The sequence below is a fragment of the Oncorhynchus keta genome, unplaced genomic scaffold (genome assembly GCF_023373465.1).
Source record: "Oncorhynchus keta strain PuntledgeMale-10-30-2019 unplaced genomic scaffold, Oket_V2 Un_scaffold_17272_pilon_pilon, whole genome shotgun sequence".
NCBI classification, from domain to species: Eukaryota; Metazoa; Chordata; class Actinopteri; order Salmoniformes; family Salmonidae; genus Oncorhynchus; species Oncorhynchus keta.
Genome location: NW_026290818.1, coordinates 109,939 through 129,197, shown reverse-complemented (window position 1 = coordinate 129,197; position 19,259 = coordinate 109,939). Strand labels below are relative to the sequence as shown.

The window sequence follows — 19,259 nt, the reverse complement described above, 5'->3', positions numbered from 1 at the left end:
GGTAGTGGGGTGGTAGTGGGGTGGTAGATGGGGTAGTGGGGTGGTAGATGGGGTAGTGGGGTGGTAGATGGGGTAGTGGGGTGGTAGATGGGGTAGTGGGGTGGTAGATGGGTGGTAGATGGGGTAGTGGGGTGGTATATGGGTGGTAGATATGGGTAGTGGGGTGGTAGATGGGGTAGTGGGGTGGTAGATGGGTGGTAGATGGGGTAGTGGGGTGGTAGATGATGGGGTAGTGGGGTGGTAGATGGGGTAGTGGGGTGGTAGATGGGGTAGTGGGGTGGTAGATGGGGTAGTGGAGGGGTAGTGGGGTGGTAGATGGGGTAGTGGGGTGGTAGATGGGGTAGTGGGGTGGTAGATGGGGTAGTGGGGTGGTAGATGGGGGATGGGGTGGTAGATGGGGTATTGGGGTGGTAGATGGGGTAGTGGGGTGGTAGATAGGGTAGTGGGGTGGTAGATGGGGTGGTAGATGGGGGGGGGGGTAGTGGGGTGGTAGTGGCGTGGTAGATGGGGTGTGGGGTGGTAGATGGGGTATTGGGGTGGTAGATGGGGGATGGGGTGGTAGATGGGGTATTGGGGTGGTAGATGGGGTAGTGGGGTGGTAGATGGGGGATGGGGTGGTAGATGGGGTATTGGGGTGGTAGATGGGGTAGTGGGGTGGTAGATAGGGTAGTGGGGTGGTAGATGGGGTGGTAGATGGGGGGTGGGGTAGTGGAGTGGTAGTGGCGTGGTAGATGGGGTGGTAGATAGGGTAGTGGGGTGATAGATGGGGGATGGTGTAGTGGGGTGGTAGATGGTGTAGTGGGGTGGTAGATGGGGTAGTGGGTGGTAGTGGGGTGGTAGATGGGGTAGTGGGGTGGTAGATGGGTGGTAGATGGGGGTAGTGGGGTGGTAGATGGGTGGTAGATGGGGTAGTGGGGTGGTAGATAGGGTACTGGGGTGGTAGATGGGGGTAGTGGGGTGGTAGATGGTGGTAGATAGGGTACTGGGGTGGTAGATGGGGTAGTGGGGTGGTAGATGGGGTAGTGGGGTGATAGGGTAGTGGGGTGGTAGATGGGGGAGGGTAGTGGGGTGGTAGATGGGGTAGTGGGGTGGTAGATGGGGTAGTGGGGTGGTAGATGGGGTAGTGGGGTGGTAGATGGGGGTAGTGGGGTGGTAGATGGGGTAGTGGGGTGGTAGATAGGGTACTGGGGTGGTAGATGGGGGTAGTGGGGTGGTAGATGGGGGATGGGGTAGTGGGGTGGTAGATGGGGTAGTGGGGTGGTAGATGGGGTACTGGGGTGGTAGATGGGGTAGTGGGGTGGTAGATGGGGGATGGTGTAGTGGGGTGGTAGATGGGGTGGTAGATGGGGAAGTGGGGTGGTAGATGGGGGTAGTGGGGTGGTAGATGGGGTGGTAGATGGGGAAGTGGGGTGGTAGATGGGGGTAGATGGGGAAGTGGGGTGGTAGATGGGGAAGTGGGGTGGTAGATGGGGGTAGTGGGGTGGTAGATGGGGTGGTAGATGGGGAAGTGGGGTGGTAGATGGGGAAGTGGGGTGGTAGATGGGGTAGTGGGGTGGTAGATGGGGGATGGTGTAGTGGGGTGGTAGATGGTAGATGGTGGTAGTGTGGTGGTAGATGGGGGATGGGATGGTGGTAGAGTATATATCGCTCAGTGGAGGCTGGTGGGGAAGAGCGACAAACTTTCAACCGGTTCTCCCCATTAAGCAACGAATCGGAGGCTGAGCCTTCTCAGGTCTCTCTTTCTCCCGTTATTGGGCCGCCGAAACCTCCCACCAAAACCTGCCACCATTAGCTCTGACAAATTGAAAACCCTAGTCATTGGCGACTCCATTACCCGCAGTATTAGACTTAAAACGAATCATCCAGCGATTATACACTGTTTACCAGGGGGCAGGGCTACCAACGTTAAAGCTCATCTGAAGAGAGTGCTGGCTAAAACTGCAGAGTGTAGAGTTTAGGAATATTGTTATCCACGTTGGCGCCAACGATGTTAGGATAAAACAGTCAGAGGTCACCAAGCACAACATAGCCTCAGCGTGTAAATTAGCAAGAAAGATGTGTTGGCATCGGGAAATTGCCTCTGGCCCCCTACCAGTTAGGGGGAGTGATGAGCTCTACAGCGGTCTCTCACAAACTCTCTCCCTCCCGGAGGACCTGAGGACCATGCCTCAGCACTACCTGGCCTGATGACTCCTTGCTGTCTCCAGTCCACTTGGTCGTGCTGGTGCTCTAGTTTCAACTGTTCTGCCTGCGGCTATAGAACCCTGACCTGTTCACCGGACGTACTACCTTGTCCAGGACCTGCTTTTTTGAGTCTCTCTCTCTCTCTACCTCGCGAATGCTCAGCTATGATAAGCCTACGGACATTTACTCCTGAGGTACTACTGACCTGTTGCACCCTCTACAACCACTGTGATTATTTGATCCTGCTGGTCATCTATAAACATTTGAACATCTTGGAGAACCATCTGGCCTTATGACCATGTACCCTTATTATATTCCACTATAACTAGGTATATATATGATGTTTTCCTCTCACCAGGGCTGTCTGCTGTGAAGTTGCTGCTGTTGCTAGGCGAGTTAGACAGGTCAGACACCACTACAGAGATCCCAGCGGTGGGACTGAGACTCCCTCCCCTCGACGACGACTCACTACTCTCCGACCCTAGCGACGTGCTCGACCTCGTATCGGACGACTTCCTCAGTTTCCCTCGCAAGAAGAAGTTCCTCATCTTACTCCTCCGCCCCTCCCCCCCTTCATCGTCCTCGTAGTCTTCCTCCCCGCCGCCATCGCTCGGCAACCGGTTCCTCATGCGGGAAACGGGGCCGTAGCCGCCCCCAATAGTGGAGGCGGAGTCTTCATCAGAGTCCTTGCTGCTCCTCTTCTTGCCCTTGATGCGGTCCTTGATCTTGCCGAAGGTGGACCGGGGCTTGTCCTTACCCAGGGAGAGGTCGTACATGCTGGCTGTCAGGTTGTTCTTGGTGAACTGCACCGTCACCTGAATGTCCCCTCGCTCTTTCTCCTTCTTCCCAGTCTTGGAGTTCAGCTTGTACCACCTGGAACAGAGACAAGATCACTTCAGACTGGATCATATATAGATTCATGAGCAAGGTAGAGATGGCAGAAGGGATTTCTAAACATACAATACCAGTCAAAAGTTTGGACAAACCTACTCATTCAAGGTTTTTTTCTTGATTTATTACTAGAATAATATTGAAGACATCAAAACTGTGAACTAACACATATGGAAACATGTAGTAACCAGGAAAGTATTAAACAAATCCAAATATATTCTAGATTGTTTAAAGTAGCCACCCTTTGCCTTGATGACAGCTTTGCACAGTCTCAGCATTCTCTCAACCAGCTTCACCTGGAATGCTTTTCCAACAGTCTTGAAGGAGTTCCCACATATGCTGAGCACTTGTTGGCTGCTTTTCCTTCACTCTGCGGTCATCCCAAACCATCTCTATTGGGTTGAGGTCGGGTGATTGTGGAGACAAGGTCATCTGATGGGATGCAAAGCACCCATCACACCTCCTCCTCCTCCATGCTTCACGGTGGGAACCACACATGCAGGGACCATCCGTTCACCTACTCTGCGTCTCACAAAGACACGGCAATTGGAACCAAAAATCTAAAATTTGTTCTCATCAGATGAAAAGGCACAGATTTCCACTGGTCTAATGTCCACTGCTCGTGTTTCTTGGCCCAAGCAAGTCTCTTCTTATTATTGGTGTCCTTTATTAGTGGTTTCTTTGCAGCAATTCGACCATGAAGGCCTGATTCACGCAGTCTCCTCTGAACAGTTGATGTTGAGATGTGTCTGTTACTTGAACTCTGTGAAGCATTAATTTGGGTTGCAATTTCTGAGGCTCTGCAGCAGAGGTAACTCTGGGTCTTCATTTCCTGTGACGGTCCTCATTAAGGCACACCTGATAATACCTCATGAAGCTGGTTGAGAGAATTCCTAGAGTTTGCAAAGTTGTCAACAAGGCTACTTTGAAGAATCTCAAGTATAAAATATATTTAGATTTGTTCAACACTGTTTTGGCTACTACATGATTCCTTGTGTGTTATTTCATAGTTTTGATGTCTTCACTATTATTCTACAATCTGGTCTTAAAACAATGGCAATCTGGTCTTAAAACAATAACTATGCAAACAAATACCCCAATAGACTCCAATCGAGCTGGTAACATAAAGGTGTCAGGTGAGACCGAGGAGAGGCTGAATTAACCTATTGTTCATCTGAATGAGGTTAATCTGGCCTCACGTCCAGGGAGGGACTACACACACACCCCGAGACCACGCTCCAGTGTGTGTGTGTGTGTGTGTGTGTGTGTGTGTGTGTGTGTGTTCAGATCTCCCATGATACATTCTGGCACCTTGTTATTGTTATCAGACCTGTTTTCCTCACCCAGACATCATGTGCATCCCAAATGGCACCCTATTCCCTACATAGGGCTCTGGTAAAAACAAAAGTAGTGAAGGGCACTAAATAGAGAATAAGGTGCCATTTGGGACACATCATCTTCTAAACCCTGGCAAAACAACCACCAGGAAAACACTAACAATGAGTGGCTACTGGCTGGCCTTGATACAATGGCCATGTCAAAACAGCATAACACGGTCACCGCCATTGGCAGGCCATTCATAGACATGCCGCTGTGCTGCTGAAAGCATCCCCAAACAGGAGACGACTTAACCATTCATATATAGGCTGCTGCTAATGAAATATAGAGTTTTAAAAAACAGCTACAGGTCGTAGCTCTAAACAGGCAGTAGCTTTAAAAGGGGCAGTAGCTCTAAAACGGGCAGTAGCTCTAAAACAGGCAGTAGCTCTAAAACGGGCAGTAGCTCTAAACCAGGCAGTAGCTCTAAAACGGGCAGTAGCTCTAAAACGGGCAGTAGCTTTAAACCAGGCAGTAGCTCTAAAACGGGCAGTAGCTCTAAAACAGGCAGTAGCTCTAAAACAGGCAGTAGCTCTAAAACGGGCAGTAGCTCTAAAACAGGCAGTAGCTCTAAAACGGGCAGTAGCTCTAAAACGGGCAGTAGCTCTAAAACAGGCAGTAGCTTTAAAAAGGGTCAGTAGCTTTAAAAAGGGACAGTAGCTCTAAAATGGGTAGTAGCTCTAAAACAGGCAGTAGCTCTAAAACAGGCAGTAGCTCTAAAAAGGGCAGTAGCTCTAAAACAGGCAGTAGCTCTAAAACAGGCAGTAGTTCTAAAAATGGGCAGTAGCTCTAAAACAGGCAGTAGCTCTAAAACGGGCAGTAGCTCTAAAACGGGCAGTAGCTCTAAAACGGGCAGTAGCTCTAAAACAGGCAGTAGCTTTAAAAAGGGTCAGTAGCTTTAAAAAGGGACAGTAGCTCTAAAATGGGTAGTAGCTCTAAAACAGGCAGTAGCTCTAAAACAGGCAGTAGCTCTAAAAATGGGCAGTAGCTCTAAAACAGGCAGTAGCTCTAAAAGGGCAGTAGCTCTAAAACGGGCAGTAGCTCTAAAACAGGCAGTAGCTCTAAAACAGGCAGTAGCTCTAAAACAGGCAGTAGCTCTAAAACAGGCAGTAGCTCTAAAACATATAGTAGCCTTGAACTGTGTCAGGTACTGAATGACTCATGGGAAATTCTTACATTCATTGTGTAGATATGCTGCTGTTGAAACCAGACCAACTGCTATTAGCTAGTGTTATAGTAATTGGCAGGTAGATCTGAACTCACTTAAATTAGATGCTAGGTGTGGACTAGCAGTGAAATGCTTACGCACGGGCCCTTCCCAAAACAGTAGAGAGAAAGCAAATAGAGAAATAATAGAAAAGTAAAGCATGTAATAATAAATACACAATGAGTAACGATAACTTGGCTCTATACACAGAGTACCAGTACTGAGTCAATGATAACATGGTTATATACACAGAGTACCAGTACTGAGTCAATGATAACATGGCTCTATACACAGAGTACCAGTACTGAGTCAACGATAACATCTATACACAGAGTACCAGTACTGAGTCAATGATAACATGGCTCTATACACAGAGTACCAGTACTGAGTCAATGATAACATGGCTCTATACACAGAGTACCAGTACTGAGTCAATGATAACATGGCTCTATACACAGAGTACAAGTACTGAGTCAATGATAACATGGCTCTATACACAGAGTACTAGTACTGAGTCAATGATAACATGGCTCTATACACAGAGTACCAGTACTGAGTCAATGATAACATGGCTCTATACACAGAGTACCAGTACTGAGTCAATGATAACATGGCTCTATACACAGAGTACCAGTACTGAGTCAATGATAACATGGCTCTATACACAGAGTACCAGTACTGAGTCAATGATAACATGGCTCTATACACAGAGTACCAGTACTGAGTCAATGATAACATGGCTCTATACACAGAGTACCAGTACTGAGTCAATGATAACATGGTTATATACACAGAGTACCAGTACTGAGTCAAAGATAACATGGCTCTATACATAGAGTACCAGTACTGAGTCAACGATAACATGGCTCTATACACAGAGTACCAGTACTGAGTCAATGATAACTAGGTTATATACACAGAGTACCAGTACTGAGTCAATGATAACATGGCTCTATACACAGAGTACTAGTACTGAGTCAATGATAACATGGCTCTATACACAGAGTACCAGTACTGAGTCAATGATAACATGGCTCTATACAGAGTACCAGTACTGAGTCAATGATAACATGGCTCTATACACAGAGTACAAGTAGCTGAGTCAATGATAACATGGCTCTATACACAGAGTACCAGTACTGAGTCAATGATAACATCTATACACAGAGTACCAGTATACACAGAGTACCAGTACTGAGTCAATGATAACATGGCTCTATACACAGAGTACCAGTACTGAGTCAATGATAACATGGCTCTATACACAGAGTACCAGTACTGAGTCAATGATAACATAGTTCTATACACAGAGTACCAGTACTGAGTCAATGATAACATGGCTATATACACAGAATACCAGTACTGAGTCAATGATAACATGGCTCTATACACAGAGTACCAGTACTGAGTCAATGATAACATGGCTCTACACACAGAGTACCAGTACTGAGTCAATGATAACATGCAGGGCTCTATACACTAGTACTAGTACTGAGTACATGGCTCTATACACAGAGTACCAGTACTGATAATGATAACATGGCTCTATACACAGTATATACACAGGGTACCAGTACTGAGTCAATGTGCAGGGGTACGAGGTGATAAGATGGCTATATACACAGGGTACCAGAGTCAATGTGCAGGGGTACGTGGTAACAACATGGCTATATACACGGGGTACCAGTACTGAGTCAATGTGCAGGGGTACGAGCTGATAACATGGCTATATACACAGGGTACCAGTACTGAGTCAATGTGCAAGTGTACGAGGTAATAACATGGCTATATACACAGGGTAACAGAGTCAAGGTGCAGGGGTACGAGGTAATAACATGGCTATATACACAGGGTAACAGAGTCAATGTGCAGGGGTACGAGGTAATAACATGGCTATATACACAGGGTACCAGTACTGAGTCAATGTGCAGGGGTACCAGGCAATAACATGGCTATAGACACAGGGTACCAGAGTCAAGGTGCAGGGGTACCAGGCAATAACATGGCTATAGACACAGGGTACCAGAGTCAAGGTGCAGGGGTACGAGGTAATAACATGGCTATATACACAGGGTACCAGAGTCAAGGTGCAGGGGTACGAGGTAACAACATGTGTACAGGGACTATGGTGGTCTGCTTGAAACATGTAGGTATTACAGACTGGGTCAAGAAGAGGTTGAAAATGTCAGTGAAGACACTTGCCAGTTGGTCAGCGCATGCTCGCAGTAAACGTCCTGGTAATCTGTCTGGCCCCGCAGCCTTGTGAACGTTGACCTGTTTAAAGTCTTACTCGTGTCGACTACAGAGAGCGTGATGACAGTCGTCCGGAACAGCTGGTGCTCTCATGCATTGTTCAGTGTTGCTTGAGTGAGCATAGCTGGCATTTAGCATTCAGTCTTAATAATTCATCTGAGAGCATACGGGTCTTCTTATAAGCGTCCGGATTAGTCTCCCACTCCTTGAAAGCTGCAGCTCTCGCCTTTAGCTCAGTGCGGATGCTGCCTGTAATCCATGGCTTCTGGTTGGGATATGTACGTATGGTCACTGTAGGGACGACGTCGTCGATGCACTCATTGATGAAGCAGATGACTGAGGTGGTGTACTCCTCAGTGCCATCGGATGAATCCCGGAATATATTCCAGTCTGCGCTAGAGAAACAGTCCTGTACTTTGCTTCTGCTTCATCGGACCAGTTTCGTATTGAGCGCGTCACTGGTACTTCCTGTTTGAGTTTTTGCATATAAGCAGGAATCAGGAGGATAGAGTATTGGTATAGATTTGCCAAATGGAGGTCGAGGAAGAGCTTTGTGTGCGTTGAGTTGTTTCCCTGTGTTAAAGTCCCCGGCCACTAGGAGCGCCACCTCTGGATGAGCATATTCTTCTTTGCTTACGGCCCAAAACAGCTTGTTGAGAGCGGTCTTAGTGCCAGCATCGGTTTGTGGTGGTAAATAGACACCTATGAAGAATATAGATGAAAACGCTCTTGGTAAATAGTATGGTCTACAGCTTATCATGAGGTATTCTAACTCAGGAGAACAGAACCTCAAGACTTCCTTAATATTAGAGATCGTTCACCAGCTGTTGTTAACAAAAAGACACACACTTTCCTCCTTGAGCCCAACGCTGCTGTTCCGACCTGCCGATGCAAAAACCAGCTACATGTACCCAGTTTATTATTAGGTACACCTATCTAGTACAAGGTTGGACCCCTCCGTCTCCAGAATGGCCCGGATTCTTCATTGTTCAAAGAAATCTAACGTGTGCCAGGAAAACATTCCGCAAACCATTACACCACCGTCACCATTGACACCAGGCGGGATGGGGCCATGGACTCATGCTGTTTATGCCAAATCCTTCATCAGCAACAGGAGGCGGGATTCGTTGGACCAGGCAAGGTTTATCCACTGCTCAATTGTTGGTGAACCCCCCTGGAGCCAATTCTTCTTGTTTTTAGATGATAAGAGTGGAACCCGGGGTGGTCACCTGCTGCAATAGTCCATCTGTACGAGTTGTGCGTTCTGAGATGCCGTTATTTGCCTGTTTGTAGCCCACATGTTAGCTTGCAAAATTCTTGCCATTCTCTTTTGACCTCTCATCGCCCACAGGACTGCCGCTGACTGGAATGATTTTCTTTCGTCGGATATTTCTGAGATACTGGAACAGGCACGCCTGGCACCGACGATCATACCACGCTCAAATTCGCTTAGGTCACTTGTTTTGCCCCATTCTAACGTTCAATCGAACCTGGATGGCTGTCTGCCTGTTTCATGTAGCAAGTCACGTGACTCACTGTCTGTACACGAACCATTTTTGTGTTAACGGGGTGGTATACCTAATACACTGGTGTGATACAGTTAAACTCAGTGACAGAATGACTCATGGGAAAGTATCATCTGCTCTAATATGACTGGCTGACAGCCAGGACCCAGGATTATGACTGGTAAAGAGAATTACCCCACCAGAAATACACCTCCGACACATAACCTCCCTAAAAATAGACTTCTCATGTTTCAAGTTTGTTACGTGCACAAGTACAATGAAATGCCTTTCTTGCTAACTCTTTCCCGACAATCAATAAAATACACACAAAAAAAGTCAAGTAGAACAAAAACAGACGAGAAAAAAGAACATGAGAAAGTAAACCATAGATGTACAGGGTCAGTTCCAGAGTCAGTGCCATATTTCCAATGGATAATGTAGTGGCAGGGTTAGATAAGTATAGGGGTAAGGTGACTAGGCATCAGGATAGATAAACGGAGTAGCAGCAGCGTAAATTAAGATGGTATATTAGCGTGTGTATAGAGTCAGCATGAAGAGACATTTCCACCTGAGGGGGGGAAGAGGTGCCGGTGCACCTTTTTCACGACTGTTTGCGTGTGTGTGGACCATTTTAAGTCCTTAGTGATTTCGACACCAAGGAACTTGAAGCTCTCGACCAGCTCCAATGCAGCCCTGTCGTACTCGCCTTCCTTTCCTGTAGTCCACGATCAGCTCCTTGGTCTTACTGACAGGTCACCGAACCTCCCTGTAGGCTGTCCCATCGTCTACGATCAGCTCCTTGGTCTTACTGACAGGTCACCGAACCTCCCTGTAGGCTGTCCCATCGTCTACGATCAGCTCCTTGGTCTTACTGACAGGTCACCGAACCTCCCTGTAGGCTGTCCCATCGTCACCAGTGGTCAGGCCTACCACCGTCGTGTCGTCAGTAAATTTGATGGTGTTGGAGTCATGCGTGGCCACGGAGTTGTGGGTGAGCAGGGAGTACAGGAGGGGACTAAGCACACACCCCTGTGGGGCCCCTGTGTTGAGGGTCAGTGTGGAGGAGGTGATGTTCGCTGCCCTTGTGGTCAGCCCATCAGGAAGTCTAGGATCTAGTTGCAGAGGGAGGTGTTCAGTCCCAGGGTCAAGCTTGGTGACGAGCTTGGAGGGGACTATGGTGTTGAACCCCCGAGCTCTCATCAATGAACAGCATTCTCACATAGCCTATTGCTCTCCACACTGCCTTCACCCACTTAGATAAGATGAATACCTATCGGGGATGATGAAGTTGATGTGTCATAACCAACCTTTCAAAGCACTTAATGATTACAGAAAATGTCGGTTAAATCGCTCAGCACTAATGCTTTCCTGCTTGTTTACAGCCTTGTACAGTTTGTTTGTTTACAGTTTGTTAAGCGCCAGCTTGTTGTTTTTCTTGTCCCGAGGTGGAATATATACAGCAGTCACGATAACAGATGAAAACTCTCTCGGGAGGTTAGAAGGGTTGGCATTTGACCATCTGGTATTCCAAGACGAGTGAACAATGGTCAGCACACTGTTGATGAAGAGGCATACCCCTCCAACTCTCGATTTCCCCAAATACAATGTTCTGTCAACTCGGGAAATGGAGAATCCATAGAGGTGGATAGCGATGTGGGGTATCTAGTCCGGAATCCATGTTTCAGAAAAGCAGAAAATATTGCAGTTCCAAGAGTCCCGTCGATAGCAGATCTACGACCAGACATCCTCCATCTTATTACCCAGAGACAAAAAAGTAGATCCCCCAGTCGCAAACCTCTGACAGGTGTGACATCACAATGGAACCTTAGCATTGTAAACTCAGCAAAAAAAGAAAATGTCCTCTCACTATCAAGCTCTTCTGTATTCAGACAAAAATAGAAGCGGTGTTGTCATTGTAAGCAAGGTGTGGTGGAAGAACAAGGCATGCAGCGTGTCATACCATCATACACTTTCAGGAAGTATTCCCTTTGACATCTTTCACATGTTGTTGTGTTAAAGCCTGAATTTAAAAACATTTAAAATGGCCACTGATCTACACACACAATACTCCATAATGTCAAAGTAGATTCATGTTTTAGAATGTTTTTTTTTTTTACAAATTAATTACAAAAGAAAAGCTGAAATGTATTTTTGAGTCAATAAGTATTCAATCCCTTTAATTATGCAAGTCTACAGTTAGCTAAATAAGTTCAGGAGTAAAAATGTGCTTTTAACAAGTAATAATAGTGTTTAACATGATGGTTGAATGACTACCTCATCTCTGTACTCCACACATACAATTATCTGTAAGGTCCCTCAGTAGAACAGTGAATTTCACAGATTTAACCACAAAGACCAGGGAGGTTTCCCAATGACTCGCAAAGAAGGGGCAGTATTTATGCTGCAGTAGTTTATGTGTCGGGGGGCTAGGGTCAGTTTGTTATATCTGGAGTACTTTTCCTGTCCTATTCGGTGTCCTGTGTGAATCTAAGTGTCTCTAATTCTCTCCTTCTCTCTTTCTCTCTCTCGGAGGACCTGAGCCCTAGGACCATGCCTCAGGACTACCTGACATGATGACTCCTTGCTGTCCCCAGTCCACCTGACCGTGCTGCTGCTCCAGTTTCAACTGTTCTGCCTTATTATTATTCGACCATGCTGGTCATTTATGAACATTTGAACATCTTGGCCATGTTCTGTTATAATCTCCACCCGGCACAGCCAGAAGAGGACTGGCCACCCCACATAGCCTGGTTCCTCTCTAGGTTTCTTCCTAGGTTTTGGCCTTTCTAGCCACCGTGCTTCTACACCTGCATTGCTTGCTGTTTGGGGTTTTAGGCTGAGTTTCTGTACAGCACTTTGAGATATCAGCTGATGTACGAAGGGCTATATAAATACATTTGATTTGATTTTATATGTATTTTTTTAAAGCAGACGTTGGTGAAGTTATTCATTCTATCAAAACACCCAGTCACTACAAAAACACAGGCGTGCTTTCTAACTCAGTTGCCAGAGAGGAAGGAAACCACTCAGGGATTTCACCATGAGGCCAATGGTGACTTTAAAACAGTTACAGAGTTCAATGATTGTGATAGGAGAAAACTGAGGATGGATCAACAATTGTAGTAACTCCACAATACTAACTGACAGAGTGAATAATAGGAAGCGTGTAGAGAATAGAACACATTTCAAAACATGCTTCCTGTTTGCAATGAGGCACTAAAGTAATACTGCAAACAAATTGGTAAAGAAACAAACGTTTTGTTCTGAATAAAAAGCGGTACGTTTGGGGAAAATCCAACACATCACTGAGTACCACTCTTTATGGTGGTGGCTGCATCATGTTATGGGTATGCTTGCCATAAACACAGGCAAAATCCTAGAGGAAAATCTGGTTCAGTCTGCTTCCAACAGACACTGGGAGATGAATTCACCTTTCAGCAGGACAATAACCTAAAACACAAGGCCAAATCTACAAGAGTTGCTTACCAAGACGACATTGAAGGTTCCTGAGTGGCCTAGTTAAACCTTTTACTTAAATCAGCTTGGAAATCTATGGCAAGACTTAAATGGTTGTCTAGCAATGATCAACAACCAACTTGACAACCAACTTGACAATAACTACAGTGAATCAAACCTCCATATGTTCATTAGGGTTCAAGGTTTGGCTTTTTGGCATTCCACAGGTAATCATCATCTGCTCATAACCTGTTAGTATGCACACAATGGGGTTTCTGCTCATAACCTGTTAGTATGCACACAATGGGGTTTCTGCTCATAACCTGTTAGTATGCACACAATGGGGTTTCTGCTCATAACCTGTTAGTATGCACACAATGGGGTTTCTGCTCATAACCTGTTAGTATGCACACAATGGGGTTTCTGCTCATGACCTGTTAGTATGCACACAATGGGGTTTCTGCTCATAACCTGTTAGTATGCACACAATGGGGTTTCTGCTCATAACCTGTTAGTATGCACACAATGGGGTTTCTGCTCATGACCTGTTAGTATGCACACAATGGGGTTTCTGCTCATAACCTGTTAGTATGCACACAATGGGGTTTCTGCTCATAACCTGTTGGTATGCACACAATGGGGTTTCTGCTCATAACCTGTTAGTATGCACACAATGGGGTTTCTGCTCATAACCTGTTAGTATGCACACAATGGGGTTTCTGCTCATAACCTGTTAGTATGCACACAATGGGGTTTCTGCTCATAACCTGTTAGTATGCACACAATGGGGTTTCTGCTCATAACCTGTTAGTTTGCACACAATGGGGTTTCTGCTCATAACCTGTTAGTATGCACACAATGGGGTTTCTGCTCATAACCTGTTAGTATGCACACAATGGGGTTTCTGCTCATAACCTGTTAGTATGCACACAATGGGGTTTCTGCTCATAACCTGTTAGTATGCACACAATGGGGTTTCTGCTCATAACCTGTTAGTATGCACACAATGGGGTTTCTGCTCATAACCTGTTAGTATGCACACAATGGGGTTTCTGCTCATAACCTGTTAGTATGCACACAATGGGGTTTCTGCTCATAACCTGTTAGTATGCACACAATGGGGTTTCTGCTCATAACCTGTTAGTATGCACACAATGGGGTTTCTGCCCATAACCTGTTGATGATGAACCAGACATGTGGAGGTCTTAGCTGATCTCTTTTGATTTCCCCATGGTGTCAAGCAAAGAAGCACTGAGTTTGAAGGTGGACCTTGAAACATCCACAGATATATCTTCAATTGACTCAAATGATGTCAATTAGCCTATCAGAAGCTTCTAAAGCCATGACATCATTTTCTGGAATTTTCTAAGCTGATTTAAAGGCACAGTCAACTTAGTGTATGTGAACTTCTGACCCACTGGAATTGTGATAAGTGAAATAATCTGTCTGTAAACAATTGTTGGAAAAATGACTTTTGCCATGCACAAAGTAGATGTCCTAAACAACTTGGCAAAACTATAGTTTGTTATCAGGAAATTTGTGGAGTGGTTGAAAAACGAGTTAATGACTCCAACCTAAGTGTATGTAAACTTCCGACTTCAACTGTATGCTGTAGATACGTTATAGATCCCTTTAGTAAGACACCTGACAGCATTATTAGTAGTAGTACGCATGCTTTAGCTCAAGCACAGGGAATGGGGGGGTACATACAGGGACAGAGAGACAGGCAGAGGGGAGTCAAGTACCAGTATGTTTCTAAGCATTATTTTGTTGCTATGAGAAATCATGTTTCTAAGCATTGTTCTGTTGCTATGAGAAATCATGTTTCTAAGCATTGTTCTGTTGCTATGAGAAATAATGTTTCTAAGCATTGTTTTGTTGCTATGAGAAATCATGTTTCTAAGCATTATTTTGTTGCTATGAGAAATCATGTTTCTAAGCATTGTTTTGTTGCTATGAGAAATCATGTTTCTAAGCATTGTTTTGTTGCTATGAGAAATCATGTTTCTAAGTATTGTTTTGTTGCAATGAGAAATCATGATTCTAAGCACTGTTTTGTTGCTATGAGAAATCATGTTTCTAAGCATTGTTCTGTTGCTATGAGAAATCATGTTTCTAAGCATTGTTTTGTTGCTATGAGAAATCATGTTTCTAAGCATTATTTTGTCTCTATAATAAATTGTGTTGATTGAATAATGCACAGTGGAAGGAAGGAGAAGCGTGTTGGAGAAGCAGTGTCACCCAGACAGTTCTTAGCCTGGTATTAACAATACATCTGAAACAGTACAGAACATAGCCTGGTATTAACAATACATCTGAAACAGTACAGAACATAGCCTGGTATTAACAATACATCTTAAACAGTACAGAACATAGCCTGGTATTAACAATACATCTGAAACAGTACAGAACATAGCCTGGTATTAACAATACATCTGAAACAGTACAGAACATAGCCTGGTATTAACAATACATCTGAAACAGTACAGAACATAGCCTGGTATTAACAATACATCTGAAACAGTACAGAACATAGCCTGGTATTAACAATACATCTGAAACTAGGGTTTCCCAACATGTTTTTTATTTTCCAGAAGTCCTTGTTGGAGGATTCTGGATTTCCTACTTATTGAATAAATGAGATATTTCTGTGTTTCATTTTCAATAAAAGCGCAAACAAATTATACTTGAGTGTGGATCAACATGGTCTACAGCTTCTGTTCTCCATGTTGTTCAAATAGTTGCAATCTTTGCTATGTGTAAAATAAAGCTGCATGGTCTATTTGTGGCCTACAGGTCTGTAGTGGGGCAGAAGGACATGGTCTATTTGTGGCCTACAGGTCTGTAGTGGGGCAGAAGGACATGGTCTATTTGTGGCCTACAGGTCTGTAGTGGGGCAGAAGGACATGGTCTATTTGTGGCCTACAGGTCTGTAGTGGGGCAGAAGGACATGGTCTATTTGTGGCCTACAGGTCTGTAGTGGGGCAGAAGGACATGGTCTATTTGTGGCCTAACAGGTCTGTAGTGGGGCAGACACACAGGAGAGACAGTACAGGTCTGTAGTGGGGCAGACACACAGGAGAGACAGTACAGGTCTGTAGTGGGGCAGAAGGACATGGTCTGTGGCCTACAGGTCTGTAGTGGGGCAGAAGGACATGGTCTATTTGTGGCCTACAGGTCTGTAGTGGGGCAGAAGGACATGGTCTATTTGTGGCCTACAGGTCTGTAGTGGGGCAGAAGGACATGGTCTATTTGTGGCCTACAGGTCTGTAGTGGGGCAGAAGGACATGGTCTATTTGTGGCCTACAGGTCTGTAGTGGGGCAGAAGGACATGGTCTATTTGTGGCCTACAGATCTGTAGTGGGGCAGAAGGACATGGTCTATTTGTGGCCTACAGGTCTGTAGTGGGGCAGACACACAGGAGAGACAGTACAGGTCTGTAGTGGGGCAGACACACAGGAGAGACAGTACAGGTCTGTAGTGGGGCAGACACACAGGAGAGACAGTACAGGTCTGTAGTGGGGCAGACACACAGGAGAGACAGTACAGGTCTGTAGTGGGGCAGACACACAGGAGAGACAGTACAGGTCTGTAGTGGGGCAGACACACATGAGAGACAGTACAGGTCTGTAGTGGGGCAGACACACAGGAGAGACAGTACAGGTCTGTAGTGGGGCAGACACACAGGAGAGACAGTACAGGTCTGTAGTGGGGCAGACACACAGGAGAGACAGTACAGGTCTGTAGTGGGGCAGACACACAGGAGAGACAGTACAGGTCTGTAGTGGGGCAGACACACAGGAGAGACAGTACAGGTCTGTAGTGGGGCAGACACACATGAGAGACAGTACAGGTCTGTAGTGGGGCAGACACACAGGAGAGACAGTACAGGTCTGTAGTGGGGCAGACACACAGGAGAGACAGTACAGGTCTGTAGTGGGGCAGACACACATGAGAGACAGTACAGGTCTGTAGTGGGGCAGACACACAGGAGAGACAGTACAGGTCTGTAGTGGGGCAGACACACAGGAGAGACAGTACAGGTCTGTAGTGGGGCAGACACACAGGAGAGACAGTACAGGTCTGTAGTGGGGCAGAAACACAGGAGAGACAGTACAGGTCTGTAGTGGGGCAGACCCACAGGAGAGACAGTACAGGTCTGTAGTGGGGCAGAAGCACGCGTGTGGGGCAGAAGGACGGGTATGGGGCTGCCTGCTCCTGGGCATTTCTGGGAGTCTGTACAGACAGATTGTAAAACACTCCCCATCTGTTCCGGAATCTCCCTAAAACAGGAAACCACAACACTCCACCCTGTCCCCATCTCCCCATCTGAGACCATCTCCTGTCTGCGTACCAAATAGCACTTTTCCCTTTATAGTGCACTACTTCTGACGTGCACTTTATAAGGAATAGGGTGCCAATTGGGACGCAGCCTCCTCACTCCCTCTCTGATCCACACCGAAGGGAGAAAACTGGCCCATAGCAAACTAACTATCAACTGGGTCTGGCCCATAGCAAACTAACTATCAACTGGGTCTGGCCCATAGCAAACTAACTATCAACTGGGTCTGGCCCATAGCAAACTAACTATCAACTATCAACTGGGTCTGGCCCATAGCAAACTAACTATCAACTGGGTCTGTCCCATAGCAAACTAACTATCAACTGGGTCTGTCCCATAGCAAACTAACTATCAACTGGGTCTGTCCCATAGCAAACTAACTATCAACTGGGTCTGGCCCATAGCAAACTAACTTCAACTATCAATTGTACACACCTCACTCTGTATAACAGGGGTTGGTAGTACAGTAGGATCAGTCAGACATACTGTAGTCCTGTAGGTACAGTAGTTGTACACTGTTCTTGGAGTAAGCAGAGCAGAGCTGGAGACCTATTCCCTCTATAATTACAGTATAGTGCCCTACTGTTGACCAGTCCTTTACAGTATAGTGCCCTACTGTTGACCAGAGTCCTTTACAGTATAGTGCCCTACTGTTGACCAGTCCTATACAGTATAGTGCCCTACTGTTGACCAGAGTCCTCTACAGTATAGTGCCCTACTGTTGACCAGATTCCTATACAGTATAGTGCCCTACTGTTGACCAGAGTCCTCTACAGTATAGTGCCCTACTGTTGACCAGAGTCCTATACAGTATAGTGCCCTACTGTTGACCAGAGTCCTATACAGTATAGTGTCCTAGTGTTGACCAGAGTCCTCTACAGTATAGTGCCCTACTGTTGACCAGAGTCCTATACAGTATAGTGTCCTACTGTTGACCAGTCCTATACAGTATAGTGCCCTACTGTTGACCAGTCCTATACAGTATAGTGCCCTACTGTTGACTAGAGTCCTATACAGTATAGTGCCCTACTGTTGACCAGAGTCCTATACAGTATAGTGCCCTACTGTTGACCAGTCCTATACAGTATAGTGCCCTACTGTTGACCAGTCCTATACAGTATAGTGCCCTACTGTTGACCAGAGTCCTTTACAGTATAGTTGACCAGAGTAGCACACTATGAAGGGAATAGGTTGTAAACTACAGCCTCCTCAGAAGGACAGGCTGTAAACTACAGCCTCCTCAGAAGGACAGGCTGTAAACTACAGTCTCCTCAGCAGGACAGGCTGTAAACTACAGCCTCCTCAGCAGGACAGGCTGTAAACTACAGCCTCCTCAGCAGGACAGGCTGTAAACTACAGCCTCCTCAGAAGGACAGGCTGTAAACTATAGCCTCCTCAGCAGGACAGGCTGTAAACTACAGTCTCCTCAGCAGGACAGGCTGTAAACTACAGCCTCCTCAGCAGGACAGGCTGTAAACTACAGTCTCCTCAGCAGGACAGGTTGTAAACTACAGCCTCCTCAGCAGGACAGGCTGTAAACTACAGCCTCCTCAGAAGGACAGGCTGTAAACTACAGCCTCCTCAGCAGGACAGGCTGTAAACTACAGCCTCCTCAGCAGGACAGGCTGTAAACTACAGCCTCCTCAGAAGGACAGGCTGTAAACTACAGTCTCCTCAGCAGGACAGGCTGTAAACTACAGTCTCCTCAGCAGGACAGGCTGTAAACTACAGTCTCCTCAGCAGGACAGGCTGTAAACTACAGCCTCCTCAGCAGGACAGGCTGTAAACTACAGCCTCCTCAGCAGGACAGGCTGTAAACTACAGCCTCCTCAGCAGGACAGGCTGTAAACTACAGCCTCCTCAGAAGGACAGGCTGTAAACTACAGCCTCCTCAGCAGGACAGGCTGTAAACTACAGTCTCCTCAGCAGGACAGGCTGTAAACTACAGCCTCCTCAGCAGGACAGGCTGTAAACTACAGCCTCCTCAGAAGGACAGGCTGTAAACTACAGCCTCCTCAGCAGGACAGGCTGTAAACTACAGCCT

General features: G+C 46.3%; 1 protein-coding gene and 2 long non-coding RNA genes across 8 annotated transcripts in view; 1 reads left to right on the top strand and 2 right to left on the bottom strand.

Annotated features, from left to right (window-relative positions):
* LOC118376832 (uncharacterized) overlaps positions 1–4,426 on the bottom strand; it is a 51,581-nt gene extending 47,155 nt beyond the window's left edge. The window contains exons 1-2 of the mRNA XM_052514304.1: positions 4,419–4,426; positions 2,540–3,057 (exon numbers count right to left, since the gene is read on the bottom strand). Coding sequence (XP_052370264.1) covers positions 2,540–3,057; positions 4,419–4,426 — 526 coding nt within the window. The remainder of the gene's footprint in view (positions 1–2,539; positions 3,058–4,418) is intronic.
* An 8,074-nt stretch (positions 4,427–12,500) lies between these two features.
* On the bottom strand, positions 12,501–15,845 carry LOC127927681 (uncharacterized). 3 transcript variants are annotated; one of them, XR_008128452.1, is made up of 3 exons: positions 13,752–15,845; positions 13,419–13,677; positions 12,501–13,270 (listed from the first exon to the last, which is right to left on the bottom strand). It is a non-coding gene; the product is annotated as an uncharacterized LOC127927681 (long non-coding RNA). The 3 variants fall into 3 exon arrangements; XR_008128451.1 differs by having other exon boundaries at positions 12,502–13,381; XR_008128453.1 differs by having other exon boundaries at positions 12,502–13,270; positions 13,456–13,677.
* Positions 15,846–15,890: 45 nt separating this feature from the next.
* Positions 15,891–17,830, top strand: LOC127927682 (uncharacterized). 4 transcript variants are annotated; one of them, XR_008128457.1, is made up of 4 exons: positions 15,891–15,966; positions 16,271–16,460; positions 16,537–16,688; positions 16,727–17,830. It is a non-coding gene; the product is annotated as an uncharacterized LOC127927682 (long non-coding RNA). The 4 variants fall into 4 exon arrangements; XR_008128454.1 differs by having other exon boundaries at positions 16,499–16,688; XR_008128455.1 differs by having other exon boundaries at positions 16,499–16,802; positions 16,841–17,830.
* Positions 17,831–19,259: the final 1,429 nt, after the last annotated feature.